The following is a 19,253-nucleotide window of genomic DNA, read 5'->3' on the forward strand; positions in this document are numbered from 1 at the left end:
TTCAAGAATAACATATTTCTACAGTCATTGTATTTCTATTTGATCAGAAATAATCCCAAAAAGCACCACAAATTAAGATTAGAGTCAGAATAAATGGATTCATCATGTCTGCGCCAGATCCCGGGTGCTGCTGGAGGAGGCTGCAGACCTGAAGAGGCTCAAGCTGCCACCCGTAGCTCCACCTGCTTACGTTCCCGTCTGTCCATCAGTCTCTTCCCTTTATCGCTCTCTTTATCTCTGTCCCTGCCTTTCCTTCTGCATATTTGTCTTCCTCCATTATCTGTCTTTGTCTCCGCCCCACTCTCCTGCTCTCTTTCCCCCAACCGGTCAAAGCAGAAGGCCGTCCTCATTGAGCCTGGATCTGCTCGACGTTCCTGCCTGTTAAAAGGAAGATTTTTGTCGCTGCTGTTGCAGGATGTGCTTGCTCGTGGAGAATTGTTGGGTGTGAATTCATTGAAGCAGTGTGGTACTGGACCTGCTCTACTTGTAAAGTGTCATGAGATAACTTTTGTTGTGATTTGGCGCCATCCAACTAAAACTGACTTGACTTGACTTGACTTGACTAGGTGGACGGACCAGAGGAGGTTCAGGATCCAGAGGATCCCTCTAAGTTCACCTCTGTCGGGGTGCAAGTGGAGGATGATAGAGGGTAAGGTATCCTAGTTCCTCTGTTTTTACAGTGTTTTCATGGCCAGTGTATACTTGGTGTATTTCTGCAAAAATATTTGTTAATATACTCCTCATGTACTACACGTTGGTATTGGTGGACAGTACAAAAAGTTTACAATAGTTTTTTACATGATTAACTGAAGATTTCAAAGACTTAAAAATATTCCTACATCAAAGTTGTTTGGCTTTTGTCCTAAACATGTAGAGAGGAGGAGATTGAGCTGGTTTGAGGTCCACCACCTCTGCTACCGCTTCTCTTTAAGGTTCTTTAAAATGACATCAATGTTATATCAAGTGCATAGTTGGCGCTTTACTAACTTGATGCAACGCAAAGAATTTACGCCATTGACCAACTAGAACAAGGTCTTAAGTCAGCGGCGCAGAATTCTTCCTGCTATTTAAAGAACGCGTCATTCAGACAAGAAAGCTACAACTACAGTTTTGTTTTTTATATATAGAATCGTAAACGTCTCCATGTTTACAATATTGACTCTGCAAAAAAAGTCAACTCAAGTCTGGATGATAAAAGAAACAACAACCCTCAATCACAGTGAATGCAAACATTCATATATTTCCTGCTTCGTGGCACTTGCTGAGTATATAAAAATAGACAGTGTGTAAAGATAGCAAAGCGGCAGAGAGATGATAAACACGTATTCCACAGACGTGATGAAGCCTTTACACAACACACGCAGATCTTGTAAATACTGGCTGTTTATCTTATGCTTGAAAATTCCAAAACACGGTGTGCAATTCTTGCTCGGTGGATGCGTGTATCTGTTTGTCTGCTCAATGCATAGCGCGGTTCTGACATGGTTTATTAGACAAATCTCTTTCAACGTTCATTATGAAATCTTTTTTGCCTCACAGATATTTGCACTTTTACGAAAGCCGCTAACTCTTTTTTTTTCCTGAGTTTAATCTAAAACTGACTATTTGAAACCAAACCTGAATAAACTCATCATTAACCAGCTTATGTATTCTGCCCTGTTGTCCTGAAGTCATTACTTTCAAGCGGTGGAATAAATATAGCCTCCCCCCCCCCCCCCCACTGTGAGTATTCATATAAAGTTGTCTTGTACAAGTCAGGGAGAAGAAATTCAGAGCTGTCGGTGTGCAGGGTTTACTGTGAGGTGCAGCAGCTGTGACTCAGGAGTTGAGAGTGGGTTGTCTAATAATCAGAATTTTCAGAGTTTGAGCCTGTCAAATTTTTCTATTATTTTTACACAACTAAAACTATGATAAATACCACCATGCTGTGACCCTTTTTCCTATAAGGACCTGAAATTCTCCACTATCTTGGTTGATTAAAAAACAAAAACTAATCCTGTTCATTATAATACTCAATGTGCGCACCAGCAATAGCCCGTCTCTCTGATATGTTGCCAGACAAATACCGTCATCCTAGTCTACCTCAGTGCATTTTACCTCAAGCTCAGTGCCCAAGGGGAGCACTTGGTATTTGTTTAAAATTTCCTGAAAAGCAAACTTGAAATAAACAGATGTGAAAATGCCTCCACCTCATTACTATGAAACCTGAAAGTTGGGGGACAGACGGCCTCATTGTGGCCCCTCTGTGTCCTTGTAATTGAATGTACCGAAAGTGCCTTCAGCGGTTGTTCAACCAGAAAAGCACTGTATAAATTCAATCCATTTACTGTTGTGTTCCCCTTATGTGGTCAGATATCGCCGCTTCCAGCGTTCCAACAGTGTGACAGCAGCTGTGCAGGTAAACATTCATGACTGGTGATTATTTCTAATTACATTACCTCCATCCATTCATCATTTCTCAATTTAAAATTTTCAAACTGTTTGAGATATTTGACCCTGAGCCAAAGATAGTTTTTAGAGTGGATTCAGATGTGTCATTTCTGAATAACATGGCTGCAAATGATAGATTATCAGCTAAAAATCATCAAGGCAGTGACATTTGGTTAAACTATCCAAACAAATGCAGTACCCATTCACACTGACATGCTGGGGCTCAGACTGGATATAAACTTAGCCAGTGAACCATCAGTTTTATTCTGTGCATAATTAAGATTCATTCATGTCCCCAACCAGGCAGATCTGGACATGCCAGACCTGCTGGACACTCCTCTAGACTCTCCAGACACTGACATGGAAGTCCTGTCGTCTGGTGCCATTTCTCGACAATACTCCCGCGATGCCGCCACCTCCACCGTCAGCATCCAGGGCTCAGGGAACCACTACCACGCCTGTGCCTCTGATGACTATGAGGATGTGGGCTTTGACCCATCCATCCTTCCCCCTCCAGACCCATGGATAGACAGCGTCAGCGATGACCCACTTGATGTCAACTTCAACAGCTCAGCCATTCTGGAGGTACGTAAGAGAAAATTAAGTTATGTAACCTGAGCTTAATGGACAATGCCGAGCTGGTCAATTACAAATGTTCAAGATAAGCTGGCAAATTATTTCAGAATTATTGTCGTCATCTAATGTTCGCGTCTAGTGTGACCATCATTTGTGTCATGCATTGGGACACACCTCCTTCACATAGAGTTGATCAGGTTGTTGATTGTTCATCAATTCTTCCTCAGTGGTGATGTCAAGGTGTTGGATGATGACAGGAATCACAGCACTACGCTGATCCAGAGCGTCCCAAACGTGCCCTCTCTTCATTCACATTCGTAAAATTCACCTGGGATCATTGTCTGTTGCACCTGCTTGCTCGTTTCGTAACCCTGCCACCATGACGACGTGCTCTGTTCACCAAACGGCTCACCCACAAGATGCCATACACGCTGTCTGCCATCTGCCAGGTACAGTGTGAACTAGGATTCATCCTTGAAGAGAACACTTCTCCATGGTGGCAGACGCTCTCACAGGTGCATGTTTGCCCACACGATGAACTGAAGTCAGGTCAAGACCCCCATGAGGACAGTCAGCTTTCTAGAGGTGGTTTCAGCAGAAATTCTTTGATTCTTCAAACCATGTTTGGCATCAGCTGTCTGGGTGGCCTCGTGATCTAGGAGGTGAAAACCCAGAAGTTTGTACAGTTGAGTGTCGAGTTCCCTCGTGTCAATGTCAGTGGAATTTTGAATGTGTTTTCTGTCACGTCTGAAACTTCAGATATTTTAATTGCAAAAAATATGCCCAGAAGTAACATAATCTTTGAATTATGAATCTTTGGTGTTTAAGAAATGGCTGAGAGAAAGAAACTACAGTTTGTCTCAGACATTAAACATCTGCAAAAAACAGTGAAGCTAGTTTTGAAGTCATTGTCATTGTCATGATTTCGTTCATTTATAGCGTAATTTTGTGCTAACCATTTGCTGAGCCCCTCAGAAATCCTGAAAGTGGTGTTAATTTGGGAAGATTATCTCAATGAACAAAAAGGTCTAAGTCTCATAAGTTTGGTTTTACCCATGATGATGCTCACTTCTAGGCTCGCCCTCCAACACAAGGAGTGGACCGACCATGTCTCATGCAATATGCTCCCACCCAGTGGTTTGGTGTATGGAAGAAATTCTACACATTGTACCTTTACAACATGACATGCTTGGATATCAACCAAATCTAAGTTTAAAAGTTTTTTGTATATCATCAAAATCACTTTATTCTGCGTCTTTACTGCACATTACAAAAAACTGGCCAGAAAATTGAAAATTATTTTGAACTGAAGGAAGCAGAATGTGGAAAAACTACTTAGCGCTTGCAATGCCAAGTTTAGAGAGGTTGTACAAATGTAAATGTTTCCGTTCATGGCTCATGGACAGATGTGGTCCACATTGATCCCATATTTGTTTTGTCAATATCTTAGGCTGCACGGTGCTTGTAGCCGTGATTGTGCTTTTTCCATAGAGCTGCAGAAAATGGCACGGTAGTAAAGATTGAGATCGGAATAACTGGTATAATGTGGATTTATCTTTGGAACAAATCAAGTAATTTATCAAGAGTTATTAGGTGCTTGCAAATTTTTCTTTGATATTTAACGCTTTTGAGTTGGCCAGATTGTTAGAAGAACATCAGTGTGCTGGAAATTATCTTAAGAAAATTAAAAGGACAATCAACAGATGAATCAATAATTGAACTAAGCTTTCTATAAGGCCAAGATGGCCATCAGTTTTCAGTTACCATCTTCCCCAACACTGTTAAAATAATTTCTCACAGTTTCCATTCTCTAAGCCCTTTAATTGGTTCTGCTTTGAAGGCTTCTTCTGCATTTGCACTGACTTGTTAGACAGCAGTTGACCTTATTATTAATAACCGTTTCTTCCTAGATGAGGCCAGCTGCTGCAGGTGCTCCACATGTGTAGATTTACAGGGATCTCATTTCTCTTCAAGCAGAGACTTTTTAAGATTGACATGCTCTTTTAGGTCTCGCAATGAAAATTTCGTACTTACACATCGAGTAAACGTTCATTTAAGAATATGGGTTTTGCCTCAAGATAAAACTCATTCTGTGTGGATGCACAACTTTGCAAGATGTCAATGTGGTTTCATACTTCTGTAGTCATGTGTCTGCCTTGTTAGCATAGTAGCGCGTTTCCGTAGTATATATTTATATTGCTGAACCATCAATACCTCCCCTAGCAAACAGGGGGCATTGTCCTTGTTATGCTAAATGAATTTAAGCTACAAAATACTTTGTGAAAATACCTGATTGTTTGAATGGCAGGTGGTGCAGAGGTCAGTGTGTCAGAGAGATGGACGCTGGTTCCTGAAGCTGCTGCAGGCCGAGACGGACCGTATGGAGGGCTGGTGTCGACAGATGGAGCTGGACCAGCAAGAGAATGACCTTCCTGAGGACAGTATGTCTTTCATTGCTGTTACTAGGAAGAAAAGCCATTATTTGTTTTTACTTGAAAACCTAAATTTGGTGTTTCTATCAGTGTCCACATACAGTATTGTCATATGGTCCGTGAGTTAAACAACAACAAGAAGAATCCATACATTTGTGAAGTGACAAAAATTTAAATTCTAAAGAATTTCACGTGAAAAATTAAAGCAAAGCTTAAAAAAAGGTGTAAAAGTCATCAAGATAAAGTCTTGTAGCTGTGTTTTCTCTTTCAATTCTTATGGTGATAACAATAAAGTGTTTTTGAACTACTGACGTGAAGATTTAATCAAAGAGGAACAAAGAAGTTTGGAGAATAAATGATGCTGTCTTGAAGTAGTGATCAACCAGATGGTTGGATCTTCTACTACAAACTCCAACGCATATTACATTCAGTTGTCAGTTGTAGCAGCGGCGCGGTAATGAGCCTCCGTGCTTGACTTATTGCTGCCGTCTGAACACCAAGATGCTGCGTTGCTGTGAAGCAGATGAAAACAGTACAGATGTTCTAAACTGTATGTGTCTATACTTGTAGTCCTGGGGAAGATGAGGAGCGCTGTAGGAAGTGCTCAGCTGCTGATGTCCCAGAAGTTTCAACAGTTCAGGGAGTTGTGTGAGGAAAATCTGGTGAGTCTGAAACTGTTTTATTTACACTTCTCATTGTTACATAAAGCCATCATCCTAAATCTTTATCAATGCTGAAATAACTTTAAAGTAGCAACAGAGAACTTGTTCGTCTTAAGTTATAATCAAATACATATTGATCACAATGTCGCGTTAGAATAGAATAGAATAACAGCACCATTATTAATGAATTACTGTTGGTTTCTTTTACACATTTTTCATTCTGTCCTGATAGCAGGGTACATGTTTGTATCAGCCAGTCCTCTACAAACACAGCAATAAGTATCTTTGTATTCTGGTTAGTATTATTTCCCTATAAGTAGGTCCTGGCCGTTCGTGGTCCACTCTCTGTGGAGTTTGCATGTTCTCCCCACATCTGCATGGGTCCTCTCCAAGTACTCTGGTTCCCCCCACCATCAAAGATGTTATAGTCCTTACTTCTCTGTTCAGGATGGGGTTATTTCTTTGAAATCTGTCAAGTACATTAAAGAATTGCTCATTCTTCTATGCCACACCCCTGAAACTGAATTGCACTGAATTCATAAAATTCAATTTCCAAGCTGTTTTCAGTGCCTCTGTATATTTATACATCAGCATTTAAGGGCTTTTGTAGGAACAATATTAACCAAACCCTTCAGTCGGTAAGAGTTTCCCAGACACACATTTGGCCAAGGCTCAATCTCTTATGCGGTCCCCGTCTTTCCCTTCCTCCTTCTCCACCTTCCGTAGAATCCAAATGCCCACCCTCGTCCCGTAGCCTCCGACCTGGCTGGTTTCTGGGACATGCTTCAGCTGTCAATCGAGAACATTAGCCTCAAGTTTGATGAGCTTCACCAGCTCAGAGCCAACAACTGGAGACCCTTGGACCCTCCTGAGAGAAAGGTACACACACACACACACACACACACACACACACACACACACACACACACACACACACACACACACACACACACACAAGCATCCAGGATCCTGACAGTGTTTAATGTGCTGCTACTTTCAAGCCTAAGCTTCGATAAATGTGACTCACACGAATGTCTCATTTGGCAACAATAGGCTTTTGTCTACAGTAAAGCGTTCACTGATGTATAACAACCTACAGGTTTTCCCCACACAACCCACACCAGATTACAAATGGTCTGAAAATACGAATAATCCCTGGGATTGTTCAGATAATGAAAATAATAAATCTCCACATTAACAAATCTTATTTTTGCACGCACATAAGCATCACGTTGCCCGTTGTCATGTTGCAGTTTTGGAATATCTCTCCTTTTTTTTGGGCATCGTCGAAAATTTAAGGCCGAGTAACTACTATTGCTTAGCAAAAAGAGTTCATCGTTGTTTTGTGTTCTGCCATTGAATGTAAAACTAATCCATCACATTGCAAATGTTCTTATTCCTTGTGTTGTACAGATATGAATGAAATATCTTCCATTTTCAGTGTCATATCATTGATCACAGCTTACATATATATATATATTTGAAAACTGCTGAGTTCATATATTTGAAGCAACATTGTTACAGGCTTGAAGACGGTGTTTGTATCATATTTCTGGGGCTTTCTTTTTATACAGGTTCAGTACTAGTGTCAGACCACTTGGTGATATAAACCTGATGATGAAAAGATTATACAAAGACTTTACCATACCAGAACAGGAAGCTGGTCTTTATATTTTGGATAATCTGGTGGTTTCAAATGCACAAATATTGCACATAAGACATTTTTCCTGTTTGGCCCTTATTGATCTCCCGAGGCAACGCACGGATCCTGCTGTTGCTAAAACAGGATGTAAAAGGTGTCCTCTAGTGGTGTTTGCAGACCAAACGTGAGGTGAATTTTGACCGTGCAAGGAGAGAAACAGGAGCTTCCGCTACTGTAGACACAAAGAATGTTTCTATTCTTTCCCAAATCAGCCAAAAATAATCATATTGCTGCCATTGTGGTCCCAGATACATCTCAAAACCAAAGATTGCCATGTCTGGGTCCAACACAGTATCCCTGGCTTAGTGGCCCTGTCTACAGAAAGTACATCTGGATCTCTGCTGCTTCTAACTGACCCTTTGCTGTGACTTAAAGGCGTTAAATGGATCAAAAATGATGGCAGTTATCGCACCATGATTTGTCCACAAGACAAGAAAACCAGTCTTAAAATGCTTGTTTTCTGATGGTGTTTGGACAACATTAGCTGACACAGAGATGTGGTTGTAGTCTGAGTTGAAGCTTTCCAACCCATGAACATGCAACAAATGAGTGGATTTATGTCTTTCCTGGTAAATCATTCACATCGCCAAGCTCAGTTTTGCTTAAACTCCCAACTGTACATATCTCGTTTGGTCTGAATATAACATTAGGCCCCGAACATGCTCCTCCATCTCTGTGCACACAAGATTTTTAGTGGGTTTCACTTTCAAGTTCACATCAGTAGAACGTATTTCCACTGACCTACTGCTTCAATTCAGAGAAGAGATTCTGTGCATGAATACGTACCGCTCCACCGACGCAGTGTTTCTTTTACAACTGCAGTCATGAAACGTTGTTGGCTTTAAGGTAATACTTCACCCAGAGTGTATTTTTGCCTTTCAAACACTCAAAAACCGTGTCTTGAGCTCACAAAGAAGTTTTTCATGCAGAAAGAACCAACCACATATATTTAGCTTGACGCTAACTACAGCAAAAACTGTCCAAAAACATCTGTTTGCAAAGGCGTCATCTGGCATCACACGTCTACATCTTCTGTCAGCCATACGATCCGTTATCCACTCACAATGTGATTTGAAATAACAAAAACAAAAAAAGGCACATTCAGTTGAACCAACTTGTTCATATCTGGTTTTGCTAAACTAGAAATATTATAATTTGTTTGCTTAGCTCACATCAAAATGTTTGTGGACAACTGAGCATCCAGCTGGATACAGATGTGGATTGAACCAGACAACGCTAAATGGCCAGGTCCTCCTGCATTCTGCAGTCACAAAGAAGTGATGCAGGAGCGGGAAAACATCTTTGTTAGCTCAAGAATTTTTTTCTTCTGTGTATTTGAAAGCTGAAATGAAACACTTTGTGGGTGAAATATCTTTTTTTAATAGTCGCCTCCTTGAAAAATGAGACCAATCCGCTGGCGCAGGGTCGAATATGTTTCGCCAGGTTCTCCTGTTCACGCCTGCGGATCCAGATGAGCTGGCATTAGTGAAATTTCCTGGAGCAAGTTTGGGAGCTTTGGCAGCTTTTCACAAACCCATAATGAGTCATCGCTTGCACCTTGACGTGTCCGTATAATTTCATGATTCTATCACATTCTGGCTCCCCCTTAGATTCTTGTACAGGTGATGACGCTCAATCTCTCAGTGATGACATTAGAATGATAAATATATAGCAGTTTAGCGGGTTTTAGTGGGATTTAGATTTGTAAGTCTTGTCTTAAGCCTGATCTGTTGCTTCCTCTCTGCAGCATCTGTTGTGGCTTTGCATCACTGTGATTGTTGATTCTGCTGGCTTCTTCATTTGCTCTCATGTTGTTGCTTTTTTTCTTTCTTTCTTTCTTGTGCTTCTCTGTGTTGACAGTGAAGGCGCTTGCAAACAGCCACGCATCAATCTGCATAACTGCAATGCCAACAACACCACAAGGCCTTAACCTCTCTGGGCCTCCGTAGATCCATCATGTCTGTCTTTCCATCCATCTGTCTGTGCTTCCTTCTGCCCTTCCTTCCTTCCTTCCTTCCTTCTGCGGCCCACCATCGTCTCACCATATGTGGCTTTTTCTTACATGTGTTGCAACTGTCAGAGTTAAAAATCAATGGACAAAAACAACTTTGGTTCATTTTTTTTTCTCCACAAAAACATACAGTGTAGAGCTGCACCCCTTACACAGCTGTTTGGAGTGATAAATGAGAAAATCATGCATAAATTTGAACTAGAAAACACCAAAAAGGAGAAGGACATTGGAGAAATGTTTACGAATGAATAGATAAACAAAAAAACAATATTACGAGGAAAATATTAAAAGATAAAAGATAGACCCTAATTTTACATTTCTATACTGCGAAGGTAACAACTGTCAGGCTGCAGTAATGTGCTAATTTATGGAAGCTTTAATCTTTAGTCTGGCCAGTGGATTATAAGTTTTAAAACTGCACATAAATAAATAAGTAAAATAATGTACTTCATGTTACAGACAAGATAAAATCTGGGTATTTAATTCAGTGTCTTTATCGGCTCCCTTTGTAAATGACTTGTTCCAGAGTTCGAGGTCTGAAAACTACACTTTAACAGCAGCGACGGACAATTTTTTGGCTTTAACTTTTCATTATGTACTTAATTTTGATTGCACAAGGCTGTAAAGGCTGTAGAACAATGACACCACATTTGACACAGTTTCCTATAAGCTTCACTTTCAGCATGTAGTTAGGAACCTTATATGATAAATGAACATTCTGTAAAACTATAATGTACTATTGTAATATTCTCGACAGATTTACAGACACGTCGGCACATGCTCGCAACACGGCTTTCATAGTTTATTGTTGCCATTGTAAACAGTTTTAGCTGCCACACTGACAAAGGGAGTCTCCAGACCATTTGATAAGTTATTGTTTTTGCATGGCTGGTCTTTTTTTCGCCCCTATATTACTTAGTATTTAAAAATCATGAAAATGAATGCCTCATTGTATAAGAGAAGGTAAATCAAGTTGCAATGGCTTTTAAAAGAAATAGTAGAAATTTAAAGAGCAGAAGAAAACCGAGCATCCTGACCAAAAGTCCTCAGTAGCTGATAAACAGCTGCACACCACAGACAGAGCAGGTGTGGAAGAGCTGCTCCACGTCACCCCCGACATCAAAAATGTTGTGTGCATCGCTGACTTTGCTGTAGCAGTATCGCCGTGCTCCTGATCTCAGCTGACAAGCACGGTGTCAGAAATGGTAGAATTGACGGAGAAAAAAAGAGACAGAAACTGTAATCAAAGAAAAATTATTTGAGGTTTGACTTTATTAAAGCAGTGAAGTAGACAAATATCTGATTGACACATGCGGGGAAAAAACAGCTCTCATTCCAAACTACCAGCATGATTCAGTGTGAAAACTGTCGATGATCAAAAACAGAATTATACAGAATATCAAGATCATCTTACACCTTCATTAATTACACAGACATTATTCAAGCTATGCTGCAATAATGGTGGCAGGCAGTTACAAGAGAATCACACATGCACAGTAACACACACACGCACACACACACACACACACACACACACGTGCTGAGACGCACGTTTTTTTTGTTTTGTTTTTTGTCTTGTCTTTTTCTCCTGAAATGTTTTCCCCTCCCACCTCACCGTCCTCTCCCACCAGGAGAGACGGCTCCCACCTCCAGTGCCAAAAAAGCCACCCAAGGGCCCCCACCACCACCCCCCCCTTGCCAGAGACCGCTCACTGGAGAGTTCAGAGAAACAGCGTCAGGAGGCCAGGAAGCGCCTGATGGCCGCCAAGAGAGCTGCATCTGTTCGGCAAAACTCCGCTACGGAGAGCGCTGACAGCATTGAGATCTACATTCCCGAGGCTCAGACAAGGCTATGAGGATATTAACGGGGACACACCATGCTGTACTCACACACTGTACACAAAAAAAAATGCATGGTTGTCCACACCAAGCTGTGTGTATTTGAATTCCAACAAGATCCTACCTATCCTTAAATGTGTAAACAGTAGACTATGACCAGTAAGATCTGTCCAAATCTCCAAGAAAACTCCAAGACCACCACTTTGATAAGATATCATGGTTTTTGTATGATCCAGTGACATCTAGTGGTTAAATTGCAGACTGCAACTCTTCTCCCTACCCTTCAAGTGTTTCCTGTACTTCTCCAGATTTGATCGCTTACAATTCTTAAAACAGAAAACTGAAAGCCGCTTATTAAGAATCAGAATAACTGCAGGAAACTCTGTTAGCCTGTAGCCCAAACTCTGTTAGGAAAGATGAAATAACTGTCCAGTGTCCCTGGACTGATGTTCCTGGAGATCATAAAGGAGGTGCAAGGGTGCAGAGGCAACCACACGGGAGACCACAAGTCCACATGTGGTCTCGGTCTTGAGATGGGACAGATCGACAGGGACTTAGTCTCCGCGGGTCCAATGTTACACTGCATATGTACAGAGCTGATAGATTTGACACCCACATACAATGGTAACTGTGCTGAGTCACATGCACACTGGTGAAAACTCACACACATTCATAAGTGCTCACAGGTATTTCATTCAGGTGTTGTGGCTTTATGAAACCAATGACCACTGTCTGTCACCGTCACGCTACCTGGGTTCTTTATGGAACTTTGGAACGTCTTATAACAATCAACCGGTATTTTATTCCCTATGATGAACCCTTGTTAGATTCTTCTCTCTTCTTCTTTTTTTTTTTTTTAAAGAAAAATTCTGTTATTTTACAAATCTGGTTGTTTTTCATTCCTTTTCCAGTCATCACCAGGTTCACTGCTGTATGAATTTCTGACAGGGACTCTGAATCACGTACACATCTGACAGGTTTTAACTAAAAGCTGCTTTCACGCTACACCACAGGAATCTTTAAATCCTCCAGGTTTTACTTCACACACCTCGGGAGCGATAAGGAGGGTCACACTTTCCAAGATCATTCACCAGGACTTCCTGTTGAGCCTGTTACTCTCCAAACTCTGTTTGTAATGTAACCACACATGAGAAGTGATTTACAGAGACCTAAAACAAAAGGGGGATGAAAAGAGATAAGAATGGATTCAGGGTGTTGTTGAGGGTGCGGTGCAACAACAATGTTGGTTCCCTTGCACATACAGAAACAACAGTTCCTACTGGTAGAGATGGACCCTGCGCTCCCCCCCCCCCCACAGCGTGTTCCGTGCTCCTATTAGCTGATGTGGACGGCTACAGACATTTAGCTCACTAAGTGTCTGGTATTGATAGTTAGGCGTCCAGTTGCGATGGTTGGGTTGAGAAGACAGATGTGAATGAATCTTCATTCTTGCTCTTGCTACTTCTCCTTGAACTCATTGTGATTTGGCTTTTACAGGGTACATTGACACTCAAGCAATATTCTAAGCTGAAAGGTTTACTGTGTAATATAAGAGTGTTTAACTGTGACATATTTGACCGAGACTGAAGAAATCACAGTGTAGTATTAATCTCTCGGTGTCTCCTGATTAGCTACTTTAATGTGGCTATTCAATAACTGAATTAAAGTTTTCTCATTTAAGATGTTTATTTGATAGATAGAAATATGTTAGGATGCTAAGATTTAAACAAAAATGTAATCTGATACGGCAATAAAAAGCTGCCTCAATGAGACAATTAAGGACACAAAGGGCTATAAATCTGTCAGTAGTACCGCGTCAGTAGTTGCCAAACTCTGGTCCTTCAAATATCCTGAAACAAAACAATAACAGCTGATTTTAATGAAGTCTTTGCTTCAGTACTTCCGATTGTGCTACGTGAATAACACATAAAACTGACAGGTTTTGTTTATAGCAATTTTCAATCACCGAGAGCTGAGAGGGTTGTTAATCTAAGCTGCACTTTTACTAGTTTAAGAAGTTAAAATGTTCCAATTATATACGAGATGCCTGGATATCGATCTATTGTATATCACCTTTCCAACAATGCAGGGATAGTCTTAGCTTCAGGAGGGTGACTTGACATAATACACATCTCCAGGGATGGGTTGCACCAACCGGTCCTCAGTAAACCCGCCCCTAACTGCTAACTTGGTCTTTAAGTCCAGCTTTAAGAATGGAATTGCACTGTACTTGTAGTTGCATCGATCATACTTGAGCTTAGTCTTCACTTACAGACGTGCCAAGACGTAAGACAGGAAGAAGAGGACGATGTTTCTTTACAGACGGACGTAGTTCACACACTCTACATCAGCTCCCCTCACCTGGCGTAAGACCTAGGCCTGCTCTTAAGAGCGAGGCTTGAGCTAGATGGCGCCTCTTCCTTACGCCATATTTCCCAATTTGTGGTCAATTTAATGAGAAATCATTCAAACTTGCCATTTGCAGTTAATCTATTTTTTGTTCTACTTACAGAGTCTCGTGTACTCTATTTAGAATGAACGTACTTGCAGTAACGATCAGAGCAGTTCTGCAGAGAAGGTCGACTTACCGTGGGTTCGAACATGACAGGTTCCTGTTTGCCGTTTGTTAGCACTTAGCAATTGAAATTGTGGCAAATTGTTTACAATTAACTTGTGGTAATTACATTCCAGTCTGGGAGTACTTCAGCTCAACTGAATTAAGCTTTTAACCTGAAAGCTGGAGTGGAAAAACAGTATGATTCAAATTGAGTTATGTAAAATCCATGTATTAATTAACATAAAGCTATATATGAATATTCTTATTTATATACATCATTGTCTAGACTGTGTGGCTGTGGGTTTTTAGGAACAGTCGCTGCATTGAGTTCTCCTGTGCATTAGAATGGCTGCCACAGAAATATTACGACAACTGAAACCTAGTGTGAAATCTCTCTGTGCCATTTGAATAAAAGATTTCGAAAGGAGACCAAATTAAAATGAGACCACAGAGGAATCCGACTGCATTAAATTAATCTATGATGAGCAATAGCAGATCGGGAATTTACCTCTCCGGTCCAGAAAAGACGAGAAGAGATTATTTCTATGCGACCCCAGATCACATTTTTTGGATTCTTTAGAATACAGAAAAAACTCAGTTTGAACAACCGCCCATGCGTGTTATGTTTATTACACTTTATTCACTATCTTTATTGAATATGGCAATCAAAGAGGAGAAAGTATAATTCCTTACGTCAGACATCTGACACTTTGGCTTCTCCTTGATGGAAATATGCAGACAGCATTTATCAGTTGAATGGTTTGGTGTTGTGAAACTGAACACCAGACGGATTTTAACCGCGTTCTTCATTCTGCACCTTGAGTCCATTTTCCCGTCTTGTTCTTACTTCTGTGACGGCCATTTTAAAACGAAACCCCTCTCCCGATTAAAGCTGGAGATCTTTGGAATCATAGGTTCTCCTCAGCCCGTTGAAGCAGTCTCATTTACTCAAAAAACCTGATGATGTCGTAGTGATGTTAGGGGTTAGAGTGGTTAGAGCTCCCTCATCCTGGAGGAATCATGTAACCAAACCACTAATCAGAAAGCTCATTCGTATAGTTTGGATTCACGAGTGTACGTGTGAAGACCATCTCCGATAACCAGAGAGAAGCTCCCGTATCTTTTTAGTGAAAAGATATCAGAATTCAAAATCGGTTTGAGTTCCGTAGGACACAGTCGGGACAGAACCTGGTTTCATCAGGGATGTAAGAAGCCCCTCTAGATCTGAGAGCCGCTCCACATTTATCGTCATTTCTACGACTTCTGCCAACATTTATCGTGATGCATTCTTCTATACAGTGACTACAATTCCTATTTCCAGAGCAGAAATCTGGGAATTGGCGGTAAAATTCACAGGATACTAGATGATGATGTGTTGTTCATGAAAGTATTCTGTATTTTCTTTTCTTTTGTAAAGATTAACTGTGTGTGTGCGCGTGTGTGTATGAAGAGGGGGTGTAGGTTTGTACAGCATCTGATTACCTCTGTGTTAATATGATAACGAAAGTGACAATGATATTGAGCCATATTTAATGTGAACCGTTCTCACCTGGAGAACAGGACCATATGAATTATGAAAGAGGTTTTTTATTATTATTATTATTATTTGTTGCATTTTTGTTTTTACTGACTCTTTTCTAAGGTGTTCCAGTAGCAAGCTTTACTGTGTGTGTTTGGGAGGAGCAGGAACAACATGATAGGAGTGAGAACCGGGGGAACTTTTAGGGTTCTAATCTGGAATGGAGAACAACTGGCTTCTGGGTTGGACTTTGTTGTAGAAGCTATGATGTCCGATGTGACCATTGTGAGATATTAAAACCTAAACATCAGAACTGATGATTATCAAAATCTTAGAATCAAAGCAGTTTTTTGTATTTTACAGCGTCGAACTATTACCAAAATTAAAGCCAGTGTTCCAAAGCTATATTATATTTAAATAGGTTAGGTTAACGAGGTTCCTGCCTGAATTTTAAAATGAATTTTGGCAGTTTTTTTTTCATTTATTTTGTTTTCTTTTGTTTGGATTAATCAGCTGACGAGAGCAATGTGCCCGTATTTGATAAAATCACTGGGATATCATCAGCCAACAAGTTAACATTCGTCCTGATTCACAGTTTCTGATCAATATCAAACAGGCATGGATGTACAAAAGTAGGACTTCCTAAAAATTAAAAAACAAATTTAATGAACAAAACTGAAAATTCAGATTGACATCCAGAATTCGTTTTGTCAGCTTGAAAATAATTCTCTGATTTTTATTTTCTCTTGACTCCCACGTGATGCTCAAATAAACAGAGTGGAACTTCAATCAATTTTTTGGGAGTTTTGATTTAAATTGGACCGCCATACAGGACAGCCTTTGGTGGACTGCTGCTGGAAAAAACTAAACAAACAAACAAAAAAAAACACGCCTCCTGATGCTGTTTCTCTTTATTTTTCCTCAGGAAGAGATAGGAAATGTAGTTTATAAAATCAGGGTCTCCCAGACATGGTGGTCCATTAATTAAACTGTGTGTGTGTGTGTGTGTGTGTGTGTGTGTGTGTGTGTGTGTGTGTGTGTGTGTGTGTGTGTGTGTGTGTGTGCGTGTGCGAGAGAGAGAGAGAGAAAGAAAGTAAGAGCGTTTGTGTGTTTTAAAGTTTTTATGCATCTCATGTATATAAAGCCATCATTGAAGATGCACTGTGTTTGTGTGTGCGCGAGTGTGTATGAGGTCTCTATAAAGTGCTTCCTGAGTACCTTGTTTTCTATGTCAGGCCTTTCTTCAGTATGGTCTAGTAGCCTCATAGAGTCATTCTGTACATGAACTCCACTCGTACCTGCGACCGATCTCTTGTGTTTGTACAGAAAATGGTTGAGGATATTTCATGACGCATGCAGACACAATATTAGTAATTACGAATCTATATCTAAGTTGAAAATAAGTATTTGTTTTATTTATGCTCTTATTTATTGATTTTTTTTAAAAAAAACTATGAATTTTTTTTGTTCAAGTGATCTGTCATGCTCTTCTGATCTTATGTTGTATTGTAAAGAGATGATTATATGTCCATAACTATTAACGAATCCATAATAAAAATAGCCATCGTCTCTTCTTGTATGATTGATTCTCCTACGGATTTGTGTGGCTAGACATTGCTGGATTTGTTTTGAATAAAGACAGAGCTTTAATTAATAACTGGCACACCACTTAGATCAATTAATGATATGTCAAATTCGCTCTGAGCTGGAAATAAAAGCACAGAGCTGCTGCTGAGCACACAGGCAAAATATCAGAATGCAGGACACATTATATTCCAGAGTGTGCGGCTTTTCTCTCCCTCATCGGCAAATCCATGAGAATAATTTTGTATCTGTTTGCGCCACATTTAATGAGACAAACACAGAATGCTATTCTGCATTTAAACTTATTGGTGTCGTGAATCTGGAAACCCTTAACACCTCTCACTGAAGGTGAAAAAACTATTTATATTGAAAATAAAACCAACATTGAAAATATTAGTGTTTGGGCTAGACTTGGGTCTGGGTTTAGGCACGCTCTTATTAGACGCTTTCAGTCACACATTATAATATTAATATTCATGGCCAACTAGGCAGTAACAATCTGTCTCTCTGGCAAGAATTTATGTGACTTTAACTCAGAACTCAATGTTGGGACTGAAAACAGACAGCTAGAACGAAAAGGTTCTCCTGATGAGGCAAACTGGTGGATCAGCAAGTGTGTGTATTTATATATTTCACCACATGGAGGCGGTAGTGCTCTGATTAAGAAATTCTGTGTGTGTGTGTATAAGAGAGAGAGAGAGAGAGAGATCCAAGAGCAGTCACTTAATTAGAGTTCGTGATAGCAAATAAGAGAACACGCAGAACCATCATGTACCCAGCGGAAAAAAGAAAACTCAGCAGCAGTTCTTCTCTACTCCTGGATAAAGCTAGAGAACCTGCAAAATCTTCTAGAACACGGCCAGATCTGATTGATCCCAGTACTTCAAGACTTTGCTGCATTTAGTAGCATTAACAGAACCTAAAACTCACAACAAAGTGTCACAAACTCAATCAAGTACATCGAGAGATGAAAGCAGGTGAAGTCCCACTAGAACCTTCAAGCCCTTCAAGGACCTGGGAATAGTATCCATGTCTTTATTGGTGTAATAATTACCATTGTACATGCGGGACTTCTCAAGACCCCCTAACCCTGACTTGATCTTTTAGCAGACAAACACGCAGACAGTTCAGCTCAGTAGCTCCTGCAGGACGCTTAGAATTCTCTCTTAATCTTCTCCAATCCTCCCTGCAGCCATCAACAGCCCCCGGGCAGAGCTGGACTCTCTCCAGTCTCCTCACATATTAGCCTAGCTCGTAGTCTGGAGCCACCAGATTAACGCCCAAATCAATTAGAGCCAGCAACAGATGAGTCAATTACCCTCCCACACACATACACACACACACACACACACACACACACACACACACACACTGACCCCAGCCCCCACCTACCCAGCGAGGACCCTCAAGGACTTTGGGGGATTATCATGTAGAGTTCAGTAGTGTGGCGTTTATGGTTGTCATATTGTAGGGGAAATGAAGTGGGAGGGGTGTTTTGGTCTCTTCACAAGGGAGGTGTTTATTTATATGGTAAACAGGCAGGAGAGTGAACGTGAATCACAAGGATGCTGGGGACGGTCGGCGTGAGGAGAGAGGGCCCCCTTCCTTTAACAGCTCATGTCGAGTTGTCCTTGAGGGAGACACTGAGACGCGCCGTCGAGAACTCTGCATTTCTATTAGACATTAACGTGATCATCTGGGTTTGCAGTCAGGGTTCTGAAGTTTAGGCTTATTGTTTTAAAGGCTTGAACAATCAGCATTTGCCAGCTCTGAAGACTGAAGTGCTGAGAAAGCTAATGAGAAGCCATTAAGCCAAGATGTGTGTGTCTAGTTCTGCTTATATTCAGCTTCATAAGTTACACTTGTGCAATCAGATGTGATCCAGCACAAGAGCTCTGCCATAAACCCCGCCTTTGCACAGATAACCACGTTCAGATTTAA

At 40.7% G+C, this 19,253-nt stretch overlaps 1 protein-coding gene across 8 annotated transcripts in view; it reads left to right on the plus strand.

Moving 5' to 3' along the window:
- Positions 1-17,297, plus strand: part of LOC147261717 (disks large-associated protein 1-like) — an 89,072-nt gene extending 71,775 nt beyond the window's left edge. For 6 of the 8 annotated variants that reach the window (XM_086203871.1, XM_086203870.1, XM_086203873.1 and 3 more), the window contains 7 exons: positions 567-649; positions 2,353-2,398; positions 2,734-3,015; positions 5,315-5,447; positions 6,009-6,100; positions 6,827-6,979; positions 11,445-17,297. In XM_086203871.1, the coding sequence (XP_086059997.1) occupies positions 567-649; positions 2,353-2,398; positions 2,734-3,015; positions 5,315-5,447; positions 6,009-6,100; positions 6,827-6,979; positions 11,445-11,669 (1,014 nt within the window). In that variant the 3' untranslated portion in view covers positions 11,670-17,297. The other 2 variants (XM_086203875.1, XM_086203876.1) reach the window with 2 other exon arrangements.
- Positions 17,298-19,253: the final 1,956 nt, after the last annotated feature.

This window comes from Aulostomus chinensis, chromosome 5 (genome assembly GCF_037954235.1).
Source record: "Aulostomus chinensis isolate RoL2024-O1b breed Wild chromosome 5, RoL_Achi_v1.0, whole genome shotgun sequence".
Classification (NCBI taxonomy): Eukaryota; Metazoa; Chordata; class Actinopteri; order Syngnathiformes; family Aulostomidae; genus Aulostomus; species Aulostomus chinensis.